The sequence below is a fragment of the Podarcis raffonei genome, chromosome 16, assembly GCF_027172205.1.
Source record: "Podarcis raffonei isolate rPodRaf1 chromosome 16, rPodRaf1.pri, whole genome shotgun sequence".
Classification (NCBI taxonomy): Eukaryota; Metazoa; Chordata; class Lepidosauria; order Squamata; family Lacertidae; genus Podarcis; species Podarcis raffonei.
The window spans coordinates 18555852-18581833 of record NC_070617.1 but is presented as its reverse complement, the minus strand read 5'-3'; the positions used below and the strand labels follow the sequence as shown (position 1 = coordinate 18581833).

Here is a 25982-nt window from a genome sequence, read left to right as displayed (position 1 = left end):
TGAGAATGATCTGGAGGAGAAAGGAGGGGGAAATTAATGATGTGTCCATTTCTTTCTTTAAATAAATTAAAATAAAAATCCCCGCCTCATGTGGCCTTGGGTGGCAGCTGGGTAATTTCACGAGCGGTAATTGATGGTCACGGACTCCGCCTGTTAGGATCAGCCTAATCAAATCTTACGCTCCAAAGCATGAAATGATCACAGTGGGGTGGAAGGCTGGAGGATTACTGCTGGAGGGGCCTCCCCCTTCTTAAGCCCCCCCCCTCCAGGCAGTGGGAAGGCTGAATGTTTGCTTCACTTCCCCAGTGCATCATAGGCATTGGGTGGGCCAGTCCTACCATTAGGTGGACACACAGGTGACAGACGTGGGTGGGGTGGGGGGCATAAAAAGGGCATTATTATGAACTGCGTCAGCCAGATTTTTTACTGAAGCCACAAAATGTTTGGCCATCTCAGGGAGGGGTGTTCAAATTATCCCAACACACAGTGGTGCACAGAAGGGTCAAAGGTTGGGTCTCAGCCTTGGGCCTGTCAGCAGGATGTGCATCTCAAGCAGCAAGACTGAAGCTACATTCACACCATACAATTAAAGCACTCAGATACCACTTTGAACAAAGGTTTATGGGAGCTGTAGTTTGCTCAGGGTGCTTAGAAGATACTGTTAGGAGTGGGTGCCAGGAGCAGGTTAGCAATAACTCACATGGCATCAGTGAAGTTAACTCCTTCTTCAAAGAAACAAGACTGCTCAGGAGGCCAAGCCTGCAGAGCACATCATCTCTCCCTGGTAGATCTTGCCCCAATGAGGCAGATGCAATGACTGAAGGTCCCCACCTTCCCACAGCTCCCTATGTCTCCTCCTCCCCCGGTTCCTTCCCAAGCAATCTGAAGCTCCTGTTGTCTTGCTTGTCTTTGCTCCACCATCTTCACACCTCTTTGGGTTCTGGGAGACCAGCAGGGAGGGCGCCCTCTGGCTTCTTCAGCAGCCTGCCTTCTCTCCAGCCTCCACTTCTGCCTCTGATTCTGGACTGCTCTCAGCCAGACTCTTCCTGCTCACCAAACCCTGTTACCTCTTCAGCTCCTGACACCTCCTCTTCCGAGCCTGCTGCCTCTTCTTCCTCTGACCACTCATCGTCATCCCACCACCAATGGTGGGATATATTTAGCTGAGGGTTGTGCTGCAAAATCCAGAGGGGCGCATGACCTCAAGGATATCTGTTCCAATTCATACATTAGTCTGTTGGGAAGGTGGAAATTAGGACCGTTTAAAAATGCAGATCAAATAGCCAGGCTTGCTTTCCTAAGGTGGCTCTTCTAAATTCTGGGTGCCTTCCTTAAAAATACACCCTGCCTGTACTTCTGACAACTGGGAGACTCAGAAAGCCAGAAAAACGAAGAGGGTCTCAGGCAAATTCATATGTTGTTGTTTAGTCGTTTAGTCGTGTCCAACTCTTCGTGACCCCATGGACCAGAGCACGCTAGGCACTTCTGTCTTCCACTGCCTCCCGCAGTTTGGTCAAACTCATGCAAATTCATATAGAAAGAGGCAATTCTTGAGATACTCTGACCTCAGGCCTTTCAAGACTGTAACAGGTCAAAACTGCAGCCTTGACTTGATCCTGTAAACAACTGCCAATCAATGGTGATGGCAATATTTAAGTATTATGTTCTGTCCTGCATGCTCCAGTTTAATCCCTGGCCGTTGCATTTTGAATCAACCTTATGTTTCTGAGCTGTCTTCAAGGCCACTCCCATTTAAAGTGCACTACAGTAATCAAACCACAAAGTAAATAAGGCATCAGCGATTGAGGCCGAGTCCCAATGCTTGAAGAAGTGCCACAGGAAAAAGATGTGGCCTGATTCCTTCCCACTAGGAACACTAGGTCGTGACAACCTAGAGATGGGGTTATCTCACAACCCTGGAATCAGACAAAGCAAGAGGGAATTAATTCCCCTTTGAGGGAAATTTACTAGACTCTGGACCTGGGACTGGAAGCTTGGGACTTTCGTAAGAGGGTTCTGAATTGCCTCACCCACCACAGATGGTTCTCCATCCTTTGCTGGAGAAGGCAGAAGCGCACAACCCCATGCTATGGTACAGTATGGTTTCCAAGATAAAGTACCACCCCTTTAAATTCCCTGCCACTCTGCTAGGGCATGAGACTCCCTGCTTCTTTTAGAGGGGGTGGATGGGTAAGAAGAAGAAGAAGAGTTTGGATTTGATATTCTGCTTTATCACTACCCGAAGGAGTCTCAAAGCAGCTAACATTCTCCTTTCCCTTCCTCCCCCACAACAAACACTCTGTGAGGTGAGTGAGGCTGAGAGACTTCAGAGAAGTGTGACTAGCCCAAGGTCACCCAGCAGCTGCATGTGGAGGAGCGGGGAAGCGAACCTGGTTCACCAGATTACGAGTCTACGGCTCTTAACCACTACACCACACTGGCTCTCTAAGAGAGGGCTCAGTAGAGGTTAAAAATTTGCCAGGTCAGTATTTCTTATTTGTCCTGGGACTTTCCTGACCTGCAGTTGCTCAGTGGCAGAGAAGGTCCTAGGCTACAATCCCCCAATAGCAACTCCAATGTCAGAGCTGACAAAATCCCTCTGCCTATGAGAGGCCTTGGATTGCTGTGGCAAATTGTCCAGAACTGGGCTATGCAAACCAGTGACCCTGACTTGGAAACCCTCACCCAGAACCATAGAACTGTTTCCTGCTTCATACATGATCAACATCCATGTAGGTTCTCATCCTGGCCGGACCTTTATTGACACCACCATGTTAGTATGGAAAGGAGACCCGTCCTCTCTCCTCCTGGACCACTCTCCTCCTAGACGTTGCTGTTTAACGTTTCAATTGTGCGGTAAATCAAAGCCTACAATATTCTAATCATCATCCCTCTTTTGCAGGGTATCTTCTTCTTTGGCAATCACTCGTAGCTGAGGAAGATTTTCTTCCATAAACACGGTTTTAAAAGTAACTGTGGAGGCCAATTCTGGATCCACACATCCTTTCACAGTGGGGACATAGGTTTCCGGACGGGAGTTGATCATGGTGAGGGTATGCCAAGTGTGCCTTCCTCAGCGTTTTTTCCCCTTTTCTCCTGAGTTTGAGCGTCTTCAAAACCCATGACACCTTTGGTAAAGGCTGTTCTCAAATTGGAGCGCTCACAGGCCAGTGTTTCCCAGTTGTCGGTGTTTATACTACATTTTTTTAGATTTGCCTTGAGAGAGTCTTTGAACCTCTTTTGTTGACCACCAGCATTACGCTTACCATTTTTAAGTTTGCAGGTTATGGGGCAGACTTAACTCAAGTCTTGCTTCCTGTTTTCAGTCACTCTCTCTCTCTCCCCCCCCCCCCCCCGTCTTCCCAAGAAAGCAGACACAGAGCCTGGCAGCAAATTCTGTTTTCCTTTTTGCCTCAGAACATGTGGGGTTCCCCAAGGAGAGGATGGGAGGCCGGTTGCAGGTGTTCACAAGTTGCTCCAAATTTCTTCGGATAATCGATTGGATTCGGCTGAATCTCTGCCCACTGGGGACACATTTGTGGGAGGAATGGACATGCAAAGGCAAAGGCAGGAGCGTGACAGTTCCATCCCTGCTGAGTCCTAATTCAGAGTAGTCTTTGACTCTTTCTTCTTCCTCAGGGTGATGAAAATGGAGAGGCTTTGTGACTGCTTGGCCCAGGCCCCAAATGATGGAGCAAGATGCGGAATGCTGAAAGGGAGCAAATATAGGGGAGCAATTTGATTCAGTTCACATTATTATTATTATTATTATTATTATTATTATTATTATTATTTATTAATCATCGTCTAAACAACTGTCTCAAGGCGATTTATGCATAAGGTAGTTTAAAACACTGAAAAGCACAAAAACAGAAAATAGATTTACAAAGTAGACACTTGTGCTATTTATTCTGCAAGGAAAGCCTGTAGGAACATAAATGTCTTCAACTGTTTTCCGAAAGTAATAATAATAATAATAATAATAATAATAATAATAATAATAAATTTTATTTATATCCCGCCCTCCCCAGGCTCAGGGCGGCTAACAACACTAAAACAGTGCAACATTATAAAAACATTATAAAAATTAATTACCGGTAAAATCAAAATTGATGGCAACCATAAACTAAAGTTTTGTAAAGATTGCCAAAGGAGGGAGTCAGGCTGCGCCCTGACCAAAGGCCTGGTGGAACAGCTCTGTCTTGCAGGCCCTGCGGAAAGATGTCAAGTCCTGCAGGGCCCTTGTCTCTTCTGACAGAGCGTTCCACCAGATTGGAGCCGCAGCCGAAAAAGCCCTGGCTCTAGTTGAGTCCAGCCTAACCTCTCTGTGGCCTGGGACCTTCAAGATGTTTTTATTTGAAGACCGTAAGTTCCTCTGTGGGGCATACCAGGAGAGGCGGTCCCGTAGGTACGAGGGTCCTAGGCCGTATAGGGCTTTGAAGGTTAAAACCAGCACCTTAAACCTGATCCTGTACTCCACCGGGAGCCAGTGCAGCTGGTATAGCACCAGATGAATGTGATCTCGCAGCGAAGACCCCGTAAGGAGTCTCGCTGCGGCATTCTGCACCCGCTGGAGTTTGATGATGATGATGATGATGATGATGATGATGATAATAATAATAATAATAATAATAATAATTTATATACCTCCCTTTATCAAGAAATCTCAGGGCGGTGTACAACATTAGAAAGTGGGCATCGTTCATCTCTCAATTGGAATACTATTCCACATGGGCAGCCACACTAAAACCCTTCTCTGATTCGGAGATCTTAGGAACTTGCAGGAGTCAGGAGAAACCTTTCCACAGATCACAGCAATGAAGTGGGTGTATAAGGGATAAGGCAGTCTCTCAAGTAACCTGGTCCTGAGCTGCTTAGGGTCTTGTATGTTAGGACTAGCACCTTGAACTTGGCCCAGCAGGAAACATTTAAAGGTGAAGCTAGTAAATTTGTACTTTCTGAAACATTATGAGAACCGAAACACAGCCGTCTTTTGCAATTTGCGCTTATCCGAATTTTGCAATGTAGTTATCCGACCAGTGTTTACAAAAATGCATTCTATTAGGGGAAACTGTGCATGAAAATTAATATATTAGTGAAAATAACATACAAAAATTCATTATGTTGCAGGAAATTGTTTGCAAAACTGTGGACGTTGGTAAAAAATGTGCTGTGCCAAAGACTTGAGGGAAAACGTGCATTATGAGAAGGGATCTGAAAGAAGTGGGGAAGGTGGACCTACAGAGGCATTCTAGGACTGGGCAGTTCTGGATCTTCTGAAGGTGTAGGAGAGCTTTAGATGAAGGATGAGGCTGTCTGGACCAATAGAAAGATAGATAGATAGATAGATAGATAGATAGATAGATAGATAGATAGATGGATGATAGATAGTTATTCTGTCCAACTGCCTGCAATTTTGGACTTCCCTTTGGATGTGGCTATGAAGGCTGGTATGACAAGCTGCTGCTCCTCATAACTGATCACTGCAGCCCTGCTTCTGAGCACCTTCACTCTGTGAAGACTTAGAATTAAGGATCCAGGGTCTCCCTTCCTGGCAGATGGTGGGCACTCATCTGAACCCCAGCACCTCTTCCTGCATCACAACTGAAAGTGGTCTTCTACCACTGACTAGTTCTCCCTCCCACTGCACAGTAGCACCATCTTGTTGCACCCCACCACCCCCCAACAGCCCTGACCCAGCTCCTACCTCCATAGGCTAAAGAGCTGTGAGGGCTTCTGATTCACGGCCGTGGAAACAGCTGCTCCCCTGTTTATTATGGATTTGTGCGCTTTTCCCCAGCGAGACCAGAGGAGAACCGAGCGAGGCTCAAGAGGACATGCCTGGACATGCTTTAATGAAGAGGAAGTGGGGGGGGGGGACAGCTTGTGGTTGTGGGTCATACGTGGGCAAGCAACTCTTGAGTCAGGAGGGCGAGTTTTGGAGCAGTTGGTGTCATCAACTCGTTTTGGTTTTTTTTATTTGAAAATGGTGCTTCCCACCTTTTTTGCAGTTTTAGAGTTTATTGAGAAAGAACAAAACATACAAGAAAAGCAACACAAAAAGAAGCAGAGCATCACACCCTCTAAGTCACTAAGGGCTCTGCTGCACCATGAGATTTCACAACCACATGGGAGCCTTTTTTGACCTGTATGAACACTCACATGATGAATTGCCTTGTTTTCTTTAGCCCTTTGTCTCCTTCTGGTGCCCTTCAATTTTTTCCTCCCTTTTTTATTAGCATTAGTTGCTGGTACCCTTATAGTAGTTTTGCTTCCTAATGGTTTTGTATTATATGTGTTCATATGGGTTTGTGTGTTTTTTGCGCTTTTTATATGTAATGTACATGTTATATGATTCATTTAAAAAAGAAAAATCCCTAAAAAACTAGATAAATGGGGGCAGAGCAGGTTCATAGTGTCAGACTGATTATATCACAGTGTTTTAAGATAACTAAATTTCACAGCACAGAGCAGATAAAGAATTCCACACACTTGAATTGGAAATAGACAAAATGAAGGCCCACCAGACTGCACCTTTGGAACCACGTAGCTTATGTGTTATTTTTTTCTGTAGTAGTGAAGTCTAAATGTTTTTGTACCACAGGGAAAACTGTAGACACACCACCTGATGTTAATTGATCGCAAGACAAGTTGACACTTGCGTAAAAATGCAAAGGGGAGGAAAAGCCACAATAAATTGACAGAATACAGAGTTCAGTTAAAATCAGTCAACGTACCGTAATTCAGAGACAGAATACACTCTAGGCGCTAGGAATGTGGGAGAAAACATCAGAACGGAGGAAAAAATTCACTTCGCTTCACATTTTGACACGACTCTACCTTATTTGCATGTCCAAAAACAATATGCAGATTGAAATGCAGCTCTCCTTTCAAATCTGCACAAATCTGTTTTTCCCCAATGTGTATAATGTGCACCACAGTACACAAATCTGGGGAAACCGAGCATAAAATATGAATGTCAATGCATGATATTAGGAGAAATGGTTTGCGACATTTTTCTTTTAGGCAAACATTTGTACAAACGTGTGTTTCAAAGAACTGCACACTAAAATACCGGTGAATTTTTGTATGGACTTCAAGAAAAATTGCAAACAGATGTAGAAATGAAGTTAAGATGGGGGGGGCGGGATTAGAAACAAACCACGTTCGCACCATACATTTAAAGCACAATAATACCCCTTAAAATGAGTCATAGCTTCCCTCAAAGGGAAACGAAACTCGTTCCCCTGACAAAGCTACAATTCCCAGAGTTCCCTGTGAGAGTTTGACTGTTAATCCTGAGGGGAATAGGGGTCTCCTAACAACTCTCAGCACCCTGTCCAATCTACGGCTCCCAGAATTCTTTGGGGCAAGCCTTGACTGTTTAAAGGGGTGTCACAGTGCTTTAAATGTACTGTGTGAATGTAGCCTGACATGATCCTTGAAGGCCAAGCCTCTCTCACACTAGGAGGACAGAAGTTTGGATCCCAGAAGGGGGGCAAACAGGCCAGGCTAAACTGCCACTGGCTCCCCTTCTTCGCTTGGGCCTTGCAGCTCATGCCTGACTCATATGTCAATCAACACAAGATACTATCACCAAAGCAACTATCTGTAAACAAACACTTAAAGTCCATAAAAACGGCAAAGGTAGTTTGTTTCCCAAATAGGTTTTATCTTAAACAATAGCAAACACAGTAAATAAAGACCCCACTTGTGATATACAAGTGGTTCAGTGCTCAGACGTCGTTCCAGTAATCCGACGTTTCGTCGCTAAAGAGCTTAGTCATCGAGCTTTGGAGTAAATAATATACAGTCATACCTTGGTTGACGAATGACTTGCGAGTCAAATGTTTTGGCTTCCGAACACCGCAAACCCGAAAGTGAGTGTTCTGGTTTGCTGACATTCTTTGGAACCCGAACGTCCAGCACTGCTTCTGATTGGCTGCAGGAGCTTCCTGCAGCCAATCAGAAGCTGCACTTTGGTTTCCGAACGTTTTGGAAGTTGAACGGACTCCTGGAAAAGATTTTGTTCGACTTCCAAGAAACAACTGTACAAGAGAAGACAGTATGTAAACGACTGAAAGCAGAGGTATATCTGTCCCTGTCTGCATGCTTCCATTGGGAGGATAATAGAAAGAGGATGATGTCCTTCAGTTTGTGAAGGAGGTTTCTAAAAACCATATTAGGGCAATATCTTTATCAGCCCAACCAAAGTGTCCTGACAAAACATTCTGGGTGACCTAATAAAACCCTTGTCCTCATACAGATTTTGATTTCTGCCGCTTATAGATGTACACCATTGCCTTTTATTTAAAAGCCCACAGAAATAGTGTCTACTGCCCACAAAAAGGGGAGCTATGATCAGGGCTGGGTGTAGGGATGGATCAGTCCATTTCCAGTCATGCATGCCCCAAATTAGCCCATACCGTCGGCCAGGGCTCGGAGGCCTGCCTGCAGCCCCAAAGTCAAGTACAACTTAATGTTCCAAGTGCTGTTGCATTTGAACAGCAACGATCATCATCATTAATAATAATTAAATAGTTCAGTCACAGGGCCCTTTTGGAAGGCCTCAAGAGACTCGGCAGAAGGCCTAGATGAGGCTGGCCTTGTCACTACGGCCTCCTCTGCTCCCCTTGCCGCCTCTTGCGTGTGTATTTTGGGGGGTGGAGGTTGCCGAGGCAGCCTGACGGGAGCCCAGACAAATTAATCACGTTATGAAAGTGTGAACATTCTGCCGCTTTCTCCAGCCCGTCTGCAGCGCCCATTGTTACATGCCTGCCAGCCAATCCCACGACATATGGACCCCATTGTTGCCTCACACGAGGCAACAACCCGCACCGGCCTTGTGGTCCCCCTTGACAGATTGGGCTTCCTTCTCCTCCTCCTCCTTTAATCTCTCTCTCACTCCTTTGTGTTCAGCTTCAGGTAGACTTAACAGACCAAGTCAGCTTCCGTAGCTTGCAAGGCCTTCTTCACAACGTTTGTTTTTTTTATTTTCATCACCAGAGTCCTGTCAGGAGGAGTATCCTTTTGACACAAGTGCATGTTGTTTTCTGTCTAGAAAGCAGGCCGTAATGCACGCAAGGACCCCACATGCATGCACATGTTAGGTTACTGTGACTCCTGGCAGGTTCTGAGCATATGTACAGGCGATAATAATCATCACATGCATGTAGACAGGAAACAATAGCCACACAGGATTGAGGCACTTTCTTCAAAGCACACATGGAATGGCTAACAAAGTGGCTGTAGCATCAGTTTTCAGCTTCTGTCACAATTAACCTACTAGTGCTTTAGGTGTCTCTGCACACTGGAATCTGTCTTACAGGAAGCAGATGTGGGATTTTTTTTTAATGCATTAACAGAACCCCCAAATGAGCCTTCCTTAGTAGTATTTTGGGGAGATTGGATATTCTGGCTATACCCCCTCTTGGTAGACTGAGCCCCCTAACTGGGGCATTTCCATCATTGCATTTCTATTTCAGCCTTCCTACAGTGAACACTGGGTCCTGTCCCTCCCTTACCCATTTTATCTTGTGATGCAGCCCGAGAAAGAGAATGACTGGCTTAATATCACCCACTGAACTTGGCTTAGTGGGATCCCCACCCCCTACACTACCCTGTTCCGGTTATATTTTCTCACCTTCTTAATAGTGCTGCCCTCACAGTATGACATTTGGAATGTGCTATGTCAATATGAAGTGATGGCCACCAACTTGCATGCCTTTAAAAGAGGACTAGACAAAATTCATGGAAAATAAGGCTAGCAACTGCCTTGCCGGGAATCACAAGTGGGGAGAATTGCTGTCGCACACAGGTCCTGCTTGCGGCCTTCCCAGAGGCCTCTGTTTAACCACAGTGTGCTGGACTATATGGGCGTTTGGCCTGATCCAGCAGGGTTCTTCTTATGTTCTTCACTGCTTACCTTAATATTTTCCAAAGAAAGCCACCATTTATTTCTGCCAGTAGCAAAATCTTGCACCCAGGACCATGTGACCCAGTAAAATCTATGTTCTTGCACCAACTGGTCTGTTTCTTTCTGTCTAGTGGCACTGTTCCTCTTTGGATTTTTAAAATAAGCAATTCCACCAACTTCAACGGGAGTTACTCCAGAGTAAGCTTGCATAAGTTTACAGCCACCGTAGCACTATTCTGGAGTGAAAGGGAGGCGTAAGAGATGGCACCTCCCATTTTGACCAAAGGCTGCAATTGTGTACACGCTTACCCCTGAGCAAACATGCATCTGATCAAACTGTGTGCGTTGGTTCGATTAACCGTGCTTAGGTTTTAAATGACATGGCGATGGGCAGTTTCCAAACACCCTCTTGTTTCTGAAGCCAGCAGAGGCAAGGCGTCAAGGAGCTGATGAATGCAGGAAACAGGAAACAGGAAAGCACCTTCTGTGGTGGTTAAGGGGTGCTGGTGTTTAGCAGTGAGCCTCAGAGTGAGGCCAGGAATGCGAGGGGGACACCAGTGCCCTGTTTTCATCTTAAGAATGGAACTAAGGAAGCTGACTCATACCCAGTCTGCCAATTGGTCTATCTAGCTCAGTATTATCTACACAGACTGGTAGCAGCTCACCAGGATTTCAGGCGTGAATGTGTAGGGACTCTCTGCATGCAAAGCACTTAACCATGTCCCTTCCCCTAATAGGTGACGATCATCTCCCACACTCCACTTTAGGGGCTTAGCTTCTTTTCACCACACCCAGGAATATAGATATTTTACAATCCAGCCCTTTTCTTGCTTGTGTATTGAGGCCCCATGTCCCCCCACCCCCGTTCCCTAAGGTGTAAATAACTAGACACAACAAAAGATATTGGTTTGGGGTCAAATAAGGCCACAACTTTATCGGTTACAGATGGAGGTTTGACCATAGGGGTTGGGGTAAGCAACTGCGCATGTCCTTCCTGTCTGTCCGCTGGGAGTGTTTCTAAGGGTGAAGCTGATGGTGGATGGGTGGGGGTTGATGCCCTATGACCTACATCAAATTGGGGTGTCCCCCAAGCAGTTCCCCTAGGAGGAGTGGTATGGCCCTAGCCCCCGTCTGGCCATAGGACAGGAGCAACAGGATACCCTTCCCCATGGAGGGGCAGGCGGAGGCTACAACCTCCCCTCCAACCACGACTAGGCTTAGCCAAGGCCTATCTGCCTTACAAAGTTGTGATGATTGTGACGAGGTAGGCGAAAATCCAAATGGCCAAGTGGGAAAAATTCCTACCCGGTTCCTGAAAATTAGGCACCTGACATTGTCCAATAGCAAGGTCAAACCGTACCTGAACAAAAACCAATTGAAGGGAGGGAGGGTAGGAAAACCGGCAAGAGAAAAGCCGAAAGGCCACACTGGCCGGGCATTTAAACTTTCCCTGGGCGTGGTGCCAAGGGCTGCTATTGGTCGGTTGGTCCCATGCCCAGGGGAATGCCCATTAACTCCTGCCACCATTGGCCAATTTGGGAGCAGGGATACGATCCGGACTCCAGTAGGATGGATTTCCAGGGAGGAAAGGAGCTGCATGGACTTAACATCCAGTGTGAGGAAGAGTTATGGGGAACTTAAAAGCTTGCTTCTTCCTTTGTGGGGTTTGCTGATCATTTTGACAGCCCCGCTTTCTTCCATGAAGGCACACAAAGGTACCTTCAAAGGGGGTCAGCCTCTCAAGCAAAGCATTGTGCGCCTTCAGACCAGGCTGTAGCTACACGGTCAAATGGCATCCTCTCCTCCATTCCCAGTCTTTTCTAGAACCATCCCAATGGATTCCATCTCAGGGGGAATCTGCTGCGATTTTCCAAGGTCCTTGCCTAACAGCTGCGGCCAGGGGCAGCTGCTCTTCCTTCTCTCTCTCCTCATCACAGCCATGCCAGCCGAATTCACACTGCCCTCTGCCTGTTGCTCACATGACTGCAGCCTCTTGATGGGGAGATGGAAGTGGTCTTTGGTGGGGTCCAACCTTTGCAGGTGAAATATACTCAGAGTCGCAAAGTGATTTCATGCACTTTATTCAGCTCATAGTGGTGAGGAGGAATGAATGAATGTCCCCTCAAAGCATCTGCTTTATATACATTATTTACACAATGGGCTGCACATGATTGGCTAATTCCGGAATTCTACTGTAAGCCAATCAGGTTGTGGATTCACTTCTATCTGGAGCATGATTGGGTGGTTCCTGCCAACCAATCATACTGCTGCATTGTTCTAGGACCAATCATACTGCTGCATTCTGAATCCTATTGTTCTAGGACCAATCAGACTGCTGCCTTTTGGATCCTATTGTTCTAGGACCAATCAGACTGCTGCAGTTTGGATCCTATTCAACTCAGTACATAACAGCAGGCTACACCACATCCATTTAAGCTAGGTTGGGGAGGAACGAGGCTGGACATTGCTCCAGAGAGCATCTTTGGGTTCAGACTCTGAACTGCCCTGGGCATGTCCAAACCCAGCCTTCCCAGGAATAAATAAGCTTGTAATGTGAGCAGGAACTACAGTGATTTAGAAACTGTGGGATGAGTTCTGGCTGACACCAGCCAGGAAAGAAGCTGAGAAAACCAGGCTAGTTTCTATTTTTTAAATAGTTTGGTAGCTTGTTCCTTCTAATCCAGTTGCTGTAGACCATTCTAAAGCTTGCAAATACTACAAAGCACTCCCTTACATGAATATACTTAGCAGAGTTATTGTAAACAGGCCTGGCCCCAGGGATAGACATGGCCAAGAATCTGCTCAGAGCCCTGCAGCTCAGAAAGGCCATTTGCCAACTGGTCCTAGTCACTTGCTGCACCCTTACCTTGGGTATGATATACTGCTTTTAAATGGGACCTAAGCCATTTTAGGCGGGACGCAGGTGGCGCTGTGGGTAAAACCACAGAGCCTAGGGCTTGCTGATCAGAAGGTCGGTGGTTTGAATCCCTGTGACGGGGTGAGCTCCCGTTGCTTGGTTCCTGCTCCTGCCAACCTCACAGTTCGAAAGCACGTCAAAGTGCAAGTAGATAAATAGGTACCACTCTGGCAGGAAGGTAAACGGCGTTTCCGTGCGCTGCTCTGGTTCACCAGAAGCAGCTTAGTCATGCTGGTCATATGACCCGGAAGCTGTACGTCGGCTCCCTCAGCCATTAAAGCGAGATGAGCGCCGCAACCCCAGCGTCGGTCATGACTGGACTTAATGGTCAGCGGTCCCGTTACTTTACATTTAAGCCATTTTATGGCTCCAGTCAAATGTCTCCACAGTACAAAGAGTTCTAGTGTTGTGAGAGAGTGAGAAAAGCTTTACTCTCTCCATGCCAGACATACATTGATAAACTTCGATAATGTCACCTCTTACTCGCCTTTTATCCAAACTAAGAAGTCCCAAACGCTGCATACTTTCCTCATAGGGGTGTCATGCCTTCCCCTTGACTAGACCCCTCTTAACCCTCCCCTGCCCTGCCCTGCCCCACCAGCCTCCCCTCTCCCCTGTGCCTCTTGGCCCAAGACTCACAACGGTGTGGTTTTTCTAGCCATTGTTTTTATTAAAGTCAGAGATGGTTGGAAAAGAGGGGAAAGCATCTCTGTCCCTTTGGGGCCTCTTCTGCTTCTTGGGCCACTCTCAATGCCTCCTCTCTCTGCCCTCCTTTCTGCTTCCTTTGTGGTGTTTGTGGCTGGTGCTGGAGAAGGAACCCATGAGAATAGAGGAGATCTTGCTGGGGCTCCGGCTGGCAGCTGGAGGAAAAGGAGGAGAGACCCCGAGAGGAGTCAGCGGAGCTGCTCCCATCACCTTCACCTGCTGCCCCTCCCCTCCATGGGCACAGGCATGCAGCAGTGCCCCTACACATCTTTGGCTGTGCCAGGGGTTGACAAACGTGCCCACCCCCATTGTTGCTGGACTACAGCTCCAACATCCCCTTGACTATTGGTCATGCTGGCTGTGGATCATGAGAGCTGGAGTCTAACCAACGTCTAGAGCCCTTGCCTATTGAAGCATGCAATGAATTTATTCCTGCACTGCAGAGGGTTGGACTGGATGACCCTCAGGGTTCCTTCCAATTCCATTGATTCCATTGCCTTATTTTCAGATGCCACAATTCTCAAATCCATCTGATTTTGGAAATGTTGATCCAGTATGGCATCCCTGGATTAATGGGTGGCTGGAGATTCATGGGTTAAGGGCTTCTGCCTGTCCCTTGCCTGGAAAGCACAGCTCCAGTAGGTTTTCTGCTTGTCCAGTGCTTTCTAGGCACAGTCTGAGTAGTTTCCATTTGCGCCACCGCTTTCCTTGGGAAACCCATCCTTTGCTGCTGAATCACAGCAAATGCCAATCTGCAGAAAACCCAATTGATGTTTGCTTTGATTCAGCGGAGGGACAGGCAGAAGCACGGCTGATCCCTGAGATGCTTACAGTGGCATGGATCTTCCAGTGTGTTTGGGGATGGGCTCTGAGAAGCTGGCCAGAGCAGCTCTTACCTCTCTTTGATGAATGGCTTCGGCGTGACTTGCTTGACCTTTTCCTTCTGCTGCTTTTTCTGAAACAGGAAGAGCACCTGTGAGAATGGCTGTCATGTCCACGTGAAACCCCACCTCCTCCATTCACCAGGAGGACAATCGGAAAGTGGGTGTGGTTCCCGTCTCCCCAGCTCACATTTAGGGCTTGTCCACACTGGAGTTTACTGTGGGTTTGCCGTTTTTTGCAGTCCCATTTAATTAGCACAATCCACATAATATTACCCTCAAACTGCACCAATCTCAGTGCTTTCCTCCTGAAAATTTGGGTTTACCAGATACAGGATGTACTGGGGGGGGGCACTGTTGACTCCGCCCTCCCTGAGCCTGCCCAGGCCTTGCTGCTGAAGCAACATCAGCCCCAAGCTGCTTTGCAAGGCTGCAATGATCCCAGCCTCGCAAAGCAACACAAGGCTCATGCTGCCCTCTCTGAGCAGCTTTGCAAGGCTGGAATCTGATTAGATCCCAGCCTCACAAAGCAGCACAGGGCTGGCTTGGGGAGGGCGGCATGAGCAACACCCCCCAAAAAATGTGCCTGGGGCGATCGTCCTGGCAGCCCCCCCACGCTACACCCCTGCCACTGTGAGAACAGAATTCTGCACAAGATGGGCCTTGGGTCTGATCCAGCAGCCAGGCTGTTCTTATACTATAGGATATTGGGAACTAGTTGTCCAAATGACCATATGGGTAGCCAGTGTTGTCAGAATACAACTCCCATCATCCCTGACCATTGGATATGTTGCCTGGGAGTAATGGGAGCTGGAGTTCAAAAACATCAGGTGTATGTGTGCCATAATGTCAAACTGGAGCTTTCTGTCAGCGTATGTTTGTCTGGGGTGGTATGGGTTGAACCCTTTTGCCGTCAGCCTCAAATCCTAGCTCCCCACTCTGGCTGCCAGCACAAAATTTCCCTGGTACCTGCTTCCAGACGAGCGGTCCTTATGCCTCCTGTCCTTCTTCTCGCCCTTGGAGGACCTTTGAAGGAGCTCTTTGGAACTTGGACCCTCTGAAGGTGGGAGGCTCTCGGATTCTGCTGGTATCCCTTGGCTGGGAGTTGGAGATGGGCTGCTTCTGGGTTCAAGGATGCTATACTGATTCGTCAAGGGCTCAGCTGGGTTCCTCTTGTCTTCTTCTTCTTGCAAAGTGCTTAGGACTTCTGCAAGGGTGTACTCTCTGCCTGCGGGGAGCTGGGGCGCAGGATTCTGGGTGGATGGAGAACAAGGTATTTGAAACAATGGACATGGACCTAATTTTCTTTCCTGGGGACAGAGGCAGATTTAGGGCAGCGCGACCAGTTTCCCCACATTGGGTGCCAAGCCTAGGGGGTGCCGTAAGGCGTCACAACTATGACATAGTGAATTGAGCAGAACAGAAGGTGAGATGTGGGAGGGCGCCAAATTTTCAGCTCACACAGGGTGCCACTGAAGTTTCTACAACTATTTGGCTGTAGCATTATTTGTTTGAAGAAAGTTCTATTAGTAAAGCTTTGGAACCATATTTTGGGTCCAGACAATATTTATTCCAAGAGGAGTCAGTTTTTATCCACCCTATTGCTTCAAGCTGTGCAGTAGTAATACCTGCAATATGTTGTAGGGATGGACAGACTTGAGGCTTGTCAGACTGACTTTGCTTGTTGTTTGCTAGAACTGTAAGATCAGCCAACCAAAGCCAGAAATAAATCACACATTTTGAGCACAGGCTGAGGCTAGGAAGACGTTTTCAGAACCTGAGATGAGTGGAGCTCACAGTCCTCTCACATACGCACTCATGGTTACTCCAGACTTACTTCATTTTAGCAGCCTTATATAAACGGAGAGGAAATAATGTGAACAACTAGTATTCAGAAACCTTTACTAATCTACTTCAGAACACACAGAGCTCTACCAAGCGCTTCTCAATCTAACAGCACTCCACCCCAGCTCTGCTAAGTAAATTCCCTTTAAACCTTTTTCAGCTGAGGTTCCCCAGATGCTGTCGGACTGGGACTCCCATCATTCATCATTCATCCCAGACTAACTGCTATGCTGGATGAGTTATACAGTGGTGCCCCACAAGACGAATGCCTCGCAAAACGAAAAACGCGCAAGACGAAAGGGTTTTTCGGTTTTTGCGTCGCTTCGCAAGACGATTTCCTCTATGGGCTTGCTTCGCAAGACGAAAACGTCTTGCGAGTTTGTTCGCTTTTTTCCTAAAGCCACTTGAAGAGGCGCAGTTGCGAGGGACCGTGCTTCGCAAGACGAAAAACATCGCAAGACGAAAAGACTTGCGGAACGAATTAATTTTGTCTTGCGAGGCACCACTGTAGTCCAATAGCATCTGAGACTCCAAGGTTGAAGAACACTGCTTTTTAAACAGCTAAGACCAGTTCAATGTACTATTATAGATTTGAGGGGTCTAGATTATACCTGTGGGTATAATCTAGACCAGTGATCCTGTGTATGGGAGGCTAGAATCTATAGGACAAAGCTGGCCGAACCAATCAGGCCAGTTCATTTGTCAAGGTAATGGCTTCAGCTGCTCAGTTAAATAAATACCTGTCATTCACATCTTAAAAGAGTGAGCTCTATTCCCATAGAGACATGTGGGTGAGTTTCTTCCCATCTGTTCTGGTTATATGCCACATCATCCTAGAATGGAGAATAATAGGCCAAGATTGTGTATGTGAAAGTTGTGAGAGAATTTTTGCTAATGCTGGCAGCTGGAGACTCAGAGGCATGTTTTGCTCGGTGCTGGACTCCAAAGCTAAGGCTTCGGGCTTCCCTGGAACTCTAAAGGGGAGGCAATATCCGTTTTGGTGTTAATGCTGTGAGCCCCTCCATCCTATGCTCAGGTTGAATATATTTGTCAAGAAAACCATATATCATAAAGACGCCACAGTCTCTGTTGACCTTCATTCCAAGGAAACTGAACCCTGGGAAAGAGCAAGCACGCCTGGAGTTTCTCACTGCTCAGAGATTGGGATGTGTGCAACATTGGTGTCAGAAGTGCTGGAGAAGAGCAAAGTGGGGTGTCTGTGAAGGGATGGCAGAATGCACCTCAAACAGCAGTCCTTGGTGCAAGAGCAGGGATGGTGGAAGTCCTCAAGGATTATCCTACTTCCATCTCCGAAATGGTAGAGATCATCCATCTGTGAGAATGGAGAGGGCTGGGGTCTTCTGAAGTAATCTTTGGTGTGGGAGGAGTGTGTGTTAACTATAGGTGTGTCCCTATTTTCTGTTGGGAATCTGAATACATGCAGCTATGCACACAGAGTCAATTAATGTTTGGCAGATAGCCAAGGCAATGTGAAGGAGTAAGTCTGCCTGGTGATACAGAGGCATGGAGACAGCTCCCTGATTGGTCAAGCTCTCTCACAGGAATATTGGTTAATGGCCTACTAACAGGAATGTACGAGTGTCAGTGTAGGAGTTGTGAGTCATGTATGAGAGAGCAAATTAAAGATCCGTGTTCTGTTCTGTTCCTGTAAATAGGCACTGTATATAATAAACACCTAACTACAAGTTACTGGTTCCTGCTTCATCCATCCTGTCTGCAGCCAAGTTGCCAATTGCTTTTGTGAACTCTGCGTGTGCTCTGCTAGGTTTGCCTAAGGTCCTGCAACTAGTCAGAAAGTTGTGAAACACCAATAGGTTTTGCCAATATTTTCACCTTCCTTCCCACATCCCCCCTGCATTCCCAAGGGTCCGGGTGTCCTACTTTTAGGAGCTTCACTTCCATCACCCCAAAGGAACTCACAGCTGTAGCGTTGAGAGCAGGCTGGCCGGGCTTCCATAGGTCTTCAACAGGTTCCTTCTTCAGGCTAACGTCCGAGGGGGGTCGCAGTAGGTGGACAACCTTGACCCATGACTCAAATTCACTTTCCTGTGTATCTGGTAGTGGGCAGAGCTGGAGGTAGAAAGTGCGGCCGGTGGACATTTTGAATCGGAGCTGTTGCTTATCAAAGTCATGGATGGAGATCTTGACAAAGCACAAGGGAAGGAGCCTGCAGGGAGACGGGGAGAGAAAGGAGGAAGATCTGTATGTGTGTTTGTTGGGTGAGTGCAAAATGGGGTCCATGAACTGACTTGCCGTCACACCACAATCTGCACCTTCTTTATTTATTAAGACTTTTTAATGGCATGCACAAGATTTAGGAACTTTCACTGAAATAGCCCAGCCATTCTTAAAAATTACCTCTGAAAGCAGCAAGAGAATTTAGAATGAAACAAAGTGAGGTTTGCTACACTCACGTCCTGCTTGTGGGCTTCCCATCGGGGTTGCCAACATTTTGGAGCCAGTGTCTACAGTTCCCAGAGTTCCCTGTAAGGAGGGATTGACTGGTAAGCCATCCTGGCCCAATACTCTTTTGGTACTTGAGGTAAACCACAAAATGGTGCCCCCTTCCCCACCAGGTAAGAAGGGGTGAGTGAAAATCTATATCAGGAACAAGGGAATAAAGACCTATACAGTGGTACCTCGGGTTACATACGCTTCAGGTTACAGACTCCGCTAACCCAGAAATATTACCTCGGGTTAAGAACTTTGCTTCAGGATGAGAACATAAATCGCACAGTGGTGGTGCAGCGGCAGCAGGAGGCCCCATTAGCTAAAGTGGTGCTTCAGGTTAAGAACAGTTTCAGGTTAAGAACAGACCTCCAGAACGAATTAAGTTCTTAATGAGAGTTACCACCGTATTAGGATCTGCTGTCCCTGTGGATCCTGCCACCTGAGGCAGTCACCTCACTTTGACCCATAGGTGGGCTGGGCCTGCTGGAAATTGTATCTCTATGGGAATAATAGGGGTCTCCTAACCACTCTCAGCACCCTTAACAAACTACAGCTCCCACAATTCTTTGTGAGGAAGTCTTGACTGTTGTGCCATAGTGCTCTAAATCATGCAAATGTGGCCTTTTTAAGCAGGGTGCTGCCTTGGTGTGAAAATGGGCAAGCTGGGCCTCACCTGGTCAGCTCAAACCTCGTATTCATCGAAGTGCGGTGTAACCGGGCGGCCTGGAGGCTTTGAGGCTGCTGTCGGGAAGGGAATATTGGCCGGGCCAGCAACAGCACGTTGGGGACCTGAAGGCCTGGGCTGGTGGCCGCAATGGCAACCCGCACCATCTGGACTTGATTGTGGACGTCCAGGGTGCCACCTCGCTTGCTGACCTGCAATGCAAAGAGAAGTTACCATGTGATGACTGTTGGATTTATCCATCAACCTCTGATGGATGATTTAGAAGGATTGGGTCCGGCATCACTTTTGCTACGTGTGTGTGTGTGTGTGTGTGTGTGTGTGTGTGTGTGTGTGCCAGTATCCATACTCGGCAGAGTGACATCTCAACGCAGCTCCTTCCTTGGAAGTGTCTTCAGGGTTGAAGGTACACACAGCAGCCAATAAACACTCATGGGCGCCATAAAGATTCGATCAAGTGGAGAAGCTTACTTGACAGCCATAAAAGCATATTGGTAGCAAATATATACAGGCATCCACCACTGCTGTGGTCAAGGCATGCTTAGAGTCCAACAAGAGTCCAAGGCTCACTCTCCCTGCTTCTCACCTCTCTTTACGCTTCGGAGAAAAAACTGACGCTGCCTTTAGGAGATAGAGATGAACTCCTTTTCTGGCCTCTAACAAACCAGTAGGGATAAGAAAACACTCCTGCTTTTAACTCCACAGAAAGCTAACTTACTAGACTGCAGATGTAGGTTACCAGCTAACATCCTCACTGCATCTGTGAAACTCACTGCCACTAGAACAGAAAACAGCAGCCTAAAGTGTTTGCTTTAGGCCCTAGACATGGGGGCATGTCTCGTATCAGCACCCCAGACTATTTGTAGGGGTGGTTACAGCAGGGAGAATTCTGCCAGGGCCAAATTTTCCAAACATGTTTCTGCAGTGACGGAGAAAGGGGAACTCTCTTTGGCTGAGTTTTGCCCAGTTCTTGAGAAACTCTGGATGTGAGTTGGGGAAGGATCTTGACTCAGTGCTCCCCCCGCCCCCAGCCTTGCATGCAAAAGGGTGTTGAGTTCAACGCCCAGCATTTCCAGAGTCCCAGGAAGCAAACCGAGGAGCAGGTTCCCATACCTGGACAAAGTCGCTTTCAAACATGGTGGCACACTTGAACAGGTTGTACTCCCCGGAGCGTAGTTGGCGCTGGAGGGGCCCCATAGCTGTATTGAAGAGGCCTTTGGTGGCGATGTGACTGGGTGGTTTGGGCGCCTCCATCGTCTTCCCTTGCTCCATGGCCTACATGGAGTGTGAGAGACTAGTGGTTAGAACAAGAGCAGGGAGGGGCGAGAGGCAGGCAAGAATTAAGGGCTGCAGCAGATAAGTATATGTGTGCATGTGTCAGGCTACTGTTATAAAGGCACAGGAGCAAAGCTGAGAGGAAAAGGTGGCAACCTTCCCTGAGTGCCTTGGTTTGTGAGTTGTTTTTGCAGGATTGCCAGGTTTCCCACTGACTGCTGCTCCTGTGCCTTTAACGGCCTCTTGATTTGCAGACCTTCTCAGGTTAGAAAGCTGTAGGTAGCTGTAGGTCAGGCATAGGCAAACTCGGCCCTCCAGATGTTTTGGGACTACAACTCCCATCATCCCTGACCACTGGTCCTGTTAGCTAGGGATGATGGGAGTTGTAGTCCCAAAACATCTGGAGGGCTGAGTTTGCCTATGCCTGCTGTAGATCTTGACCTTGTAGGTATAGCTTCTGCAAAAGCAGATCAAGCTCTCCCCTCATCAGTTGGCAACCCAACTCATGGGGCAATGGGGCTAAGGACATGCTCCGGTGCCTGTGCTCATCGCTTGCTTCTACCACGGCTTGTTTAAAGGGTGTCAGCAACTGACCTGTGGTCTTTTTCCGGCCCCTCCTGCCAGCCCTGCTCAGTCCCTGTTTTTCCCAGGCCCCTTGGATGTCGCTCTCTGCGGGAGCAATCTTGTGATGTCATCCTTCCCTCTATGACCTCTCACTCCATTGCCATGGATCTGCCTGCAGAATTCTTGAGCCAAGGCAGGTTGGTCCCCGGGACTGCCACCTTTTTGTGTTTCACAAGAGGGTTCTTGTGGATGCAACAGCCACAATGTGGACAGCAGAAATGCAACAGAGACAGAGGTTGCCGCACGGCGGTTATAAAGGCACAATGACTCCATCTAGTGGAAGAAACAAAAACACACTTTTCTGAAGTGCAAACTTTTGACCAAACGCTAATGTCTCCTCCCACACTATTGTTTATCCTTGTTAATAGACTGTCATATCAAGTGGGCTTTTAGCAACCATGGGCATTTAATTTCATGCCTAACTGATATTGCAGAATTAAAATGTTTAAAAAATAAATAAGAACGGAACACCTGAATAGCTCCGTTGATTAGAACACGGTGCTGATAATGCCAAGGTTGCAGGTTCGATCCTCTTATGGGACAGCTGCATATTCTGGCACTGCAAGTAAGGTTACCAGATTTTTTTCAATGAATCCAGGGACACTTTTCAACTTCAATGGATTTTGTAGGGGGACAGATTTGTAAATCTGGGGACTGTCCCCAGGAAACGGGGACATCTGGTAACCTTGACTGCAAGGGGTTGGACTAGATGATCCTTAGGGCCCCTTCCAACTATACAGTTCTGTGATTCTAAGTGCCTGTTGGGTCAGGCCAATGGCCCATCTAGTCCAACTGGGAAACCAGCAACCAGAACCCAAGCAGAAGAGCCGTCTTCCTTCCTGGTACAATAGTCAGAAGCATTGCTGCTTCCAACCAGGGAGGCAGAGCATGGCCACTGTAGTTAATAGCCATGGACAGCCTTATCCTTTATGAATTCATCTAATCTTTTAAAAAAGCCAACTAAATTGGTGCCAATCACTGCCTCCTGTGGCAGTGAGTTCCATAGTTTAACTATGCACTGTGTGAAGAAGTCCTTTCCTTTATCTGCCCTGAATCTTCCAGCGTTCAGCTTCATTGGACGTCCACAAGTTCTGGTGTTACGAGAGAGGGAGGAACAACAACAACAAAAATCTCTATTCACTTTATTCAGGCTGCACATAATTTGATAAACTTCTATCATGTCACCTCTTACTTGGCTTATTGCAGCCTTTCATCACAGAGGAGCCACAAACTGAAACTGACACGGGGACAAATAGAAGAAGACGCCTTCACCCCAGTATGGTTCCCCCAGCCCAACAAGACAGCAACAATAATCCACCGACAGTATATGAATCAATCTGGCTAACCTGATCCACACACACCTGACTCACACAAAAACAAATCTCATTACAGTGGTACCTCGGGTTACAGACGCTTCGGGTTACAGACGCTTCAGTTTACAGACTCCGCTAACCCAGAAATAGTACCTCAGGTTAAGAACTTTGCTTCAGGATGAGAACAGAAATTGCACGACAGCGGCACGGTGGCAGTGGGAGGCCCCATTAGCTAAAGTGGTACCTCAGGTTAAGAATAGTTTCAGGTTAAGAACGGACCTCCAGAACGAATTAAGTTCTTAACCTGAGGTACCACTGTACAGCCAACCAAAGACAACCAACCACACCCTAGGCTGCCCCCAACCTCTCTCACCACCAAGGAAATAGAAGCAAATAGTAAGAGAACCCACACAAATGACACTAACACAAAACCCCACACATACACTAAGTAGAAGAACAGAAGCATTGCCACCGGACCCCACCCCACTCACCATGCCCCCTCCTCCTCTTTCCCCCTCTTTTCTTCCTAACCTAACACTGTATGCAACCCTAATGTCTCACAACAAATGAAACTGACCTGTAGAAAACGCAACTTGAAAAAAGAGACAATGGACGTATTTGTAAAATCTTTGGCAAAAATATATCATAGAGGAGCTGCACCATCCCCTTGAAAGTGCTGAAAGCAGTATAAGCAGTGCCGGATTTACGTATAAGCTAAACAAGCTATATAGCTTAGGGCCCCACTCTCTTGGGGGCACCAAAAAAATTTAAAGGAAAAACAAAACTGGATGTACATTTCCAAAATATAAGATAAAAAAACAAATAAAATAAAACCTACATACAGAAGCAGTGTTTTGTGTTGTGTAGGCTCCTATTTGTTATGTGCAAATGGCTTTAAATACCTATTAGGTCCATAAATTATGTTATGTGGCTGGTTGTTGGGAAGCTGTTTTAAGTAGTGGGGCACTGTTCACATAATGGACTGTAAAGTAGGACATATAGCCATTCTGCTAAGTGTGCCTAGCTCAGTCTGCTCCAGCCAGCTTCTTAGGCAGGTATGAACTTTGCAAGAGACAGGTGAGAACACCGTAAGGAGGGACCCATCTTCCAAATGGCTTCCAATACTCTGAAAAAGGAAACAAATGATTAAAGACCTAGATGGAGTGTTGCATAGTGGTTAGTGTCGGAGCTGGGAGACTAGGGTTCAAATCACCATTTGGCTATGAATCTCACTGGGTGACGTGGGGCCAGTGCCTCAGCCCACTCTGCCCCACAGAATTGTTGTGGGGATTAAATGAGGAGGTGGGGAACCATGTGCACCACCTTAAGCTCCTTGGAGAAAAAGGTAGGAGGGTAATAATAATAATGATAGTAATAGTAATAGTAATAATAATAATAATAATAATAATAATAATAATAATTCAGTGGTACCTCGGGTTAAGTACTTAATTCGTTCCAGAGGTCCATTCTTAACCTGAAACTGAAACCTAAAGCACCACTTTAGCTAATGGGGCTTCCTGCTGCCGCTGCGCGGCCAGAGCATGATTTCTGTTCTCATCCTGAAGCAAAGTTCTTAACCCGAGGTACTATTTCTGGGTTAGCAGAGTCTGTAACCTGAAGCATATGTAACCTGAAGCGTATGTAACCCGAGGTACCACTGTAATAATAATAATTATACCACGCCCTTCTGGCTGGGTTTCCCCAGCCACTCTGGGCGGCTTCCAGCACATATAAAACATAATAAAATGTCAAACATTAAAAACTTCCCGATACAGGGCTGCCTTCAGATGTCTTCTAAAAGCTGTGTACAGTACAGTAGTTCTTTATCTCCTTGATATCTGATGGGAGGGCGTTCCACAGGGCAGGTGCCACTGTAGACAAGGCCCTCTGCCTGCTTCCCTGTAACTTGCAAACTCAATAAATGAGTTTCATTTTTAAAAAAGCTAAAACAGAGGGAGCACTTGGGCAAATCCTGCCTCCTTAAAAGCACCAGATTCATCTTAAAGTATCTTTTCCCAAACATAGGACCCTGCAGAAATTTTGGACTATGCCAGCACCATAAAGCTGGGCTGGCAGTGGCTGATGGGAGTTGTAGTCCAAAACATCTGGGTTTGGGGCGGGGAAAGCCGCCTTAGGGCAGGCATGGGCAACCTCGGCCCTCCAGATGTTTTGGGACTACAATTCCTATCATCCCTGACCACTGGTCCTGTTGCTAGGGATCGTGGGAGTTGTAGTCCCAAAACATCTGGAGCGCCGAGTTTGCCTATGCCTGCCTTAGCGTCTCTTAGGCTTGCAAGCCGGCGCTGGCAGCGGGAAAAGAAGGGAAGCAGTAACTTATCCCCGCACCTCCCCAGTTCCCCAAATGTGCGTGACTGGCGGGACTGCGCCTCTCAAAAACCGGCAGAAGAAGCCTGATGATGCCACAGGCAAGAACCGCCTGGAGATGCAACATTGTGAATTGACCTGCTCAAGTCGGAACGAACGTTAAGCTTGGAGGCGACGGAGGAGGAGGAACTCCAACAATCAGGAGGAGGCTGGCATTCCCTTCCTTGAAGCTGACAGCCCTTTGCGCCGCTCATTGGCTCGATCCACCCTCTCCGACGCCTCCTCCCCTTTAAGAAAAGAAGAAGAGACTCGCTTTGGGAAACGCCATCAATGGAGCCTGCGGAGCAGCTGGATTGGCTCGTTTGGAAAGGCTGGCTCCGCCCCCTCGCCTGGGCTGCCTTTTGAATGGAGAGGGTGAGAAGGGAGCGGAGGGCTCGCTCTAATTCAGGCTGAAGGATGAATAGGGAAGCGGGAGGAGAGCGGGGGGGGGGAGTCTGTTGGAAAGGGGCTCTTTTGTCAGGCCGTCTTCCCACTGAGGCTGCAAGCCGAGGCCGGGAAACAAAGGTCTTCTAGCATCAGCCTCGGTCCCCTGCCTGCTCCCACCCCGGTCCCTCTGATGCAGTACTTTGCCATCCCCCCACCCCAGACAGAGCACCCGATAGATCCCCTCCGAAGGCCGGCCAGGATTAGCCTGGCTGCCCAAACCCACTGGATTCAGAGAAGTGACTTCCCCAACCGGGATGAATAAAGCTGTATAAACTTTAAAAAAACAAAACAAAAAAGAAGTGACTTACCCTGACTGAATAGTTTCTAATATTATTCATTCATTATTTTCATTTTGAAATCTCTTTCTGTGAAGTATCTCGAAATGATCAGATCACGCCTTGCGGCGCCTTAGGTTTCTCAGGACCAAACTCCACCTGGCGTTACCTGTGTGTTTGAGGTGCCTTGTGCACTGTGTACAGTGGTACCTTGGTTTACGAACTTAATCCGTTCCGGAAGTCCATTCTTAAACCAAAGCGTTCTT

The 25982-nt window shown here is 47.3% G+C and overlaps 1 protein-coding gene across 2 annotated transcripts; it reads right to left on the bottom strand.

Moving 5' to 3' along the window:
* Window positions 1–13479: 13479 nt before the first annotated feature.
* Window positions 13480–25164, bottom strand: LOC128403957 (Golgi-associated RAB2 interactor protein 4-like). 2 transcript variants are annotated; one of them, XM_053369161.1, is made up of 7 exons: window positions 25146–25164; window positions 20532–20693; window positions 19410–19612; window positions 18206–18452; window positions 15389–15672; window positions 14435–14493; window positions 13480–13693 (listed from the first exon to the last, which is right to left on the bottom strand). In XM_053369161.1, exons 2-7 carry the CDS (start codon window positions 20688–20690, stop codon window positions 13581–13583), a joined length of 1065 nt encoding a protein of 354 aa, XP_053225136.1. In that variant the 5' UTR covers window positions 20691–20693; window positions 25146–25164; the 3' UTR covers window positions 13480–13580. The 2 variants fall into 2 exon arrangements, with proteins under 2 accessions (XP_053225136.1, XP_053225135.1); XM_053369160.1 differs by lacking the exon at window positions 25146–25164 and adding an exon at window positions 21288–21395.
* Between the last annotated feature and the right edge of the window lie 818 nt (window positions 25165–25982).

What these genes read in the sequence shown, in the direction of transcription:
- LOC128403957 (XM_053369161.1), bottom strand. Translation starts at nt 20,690, where the DNA reads ATGGAGCAAGGGAAGACGATGGAGGCGCCCAAACCACCCAGTCACATC. An exon ending in CTGCTCTCAACGCTACAGCT is followed by an intron (nt 15,673 to 18,205) that starts GTGAGTTCCTTT and finishes CCATCCACCCAG; the next exon opens with AATCCTGCGCCCCAGCTCCC. An exon ending in AAGCCATTCATCAAAGAGAG is followed by an intron (nt 13,694 to 14,434) that starts GTAAGAGCTGCT and finishes CTTTTCCTCCAG; the next exon opens with CTGCCAGCCGGAGCCCCAGC.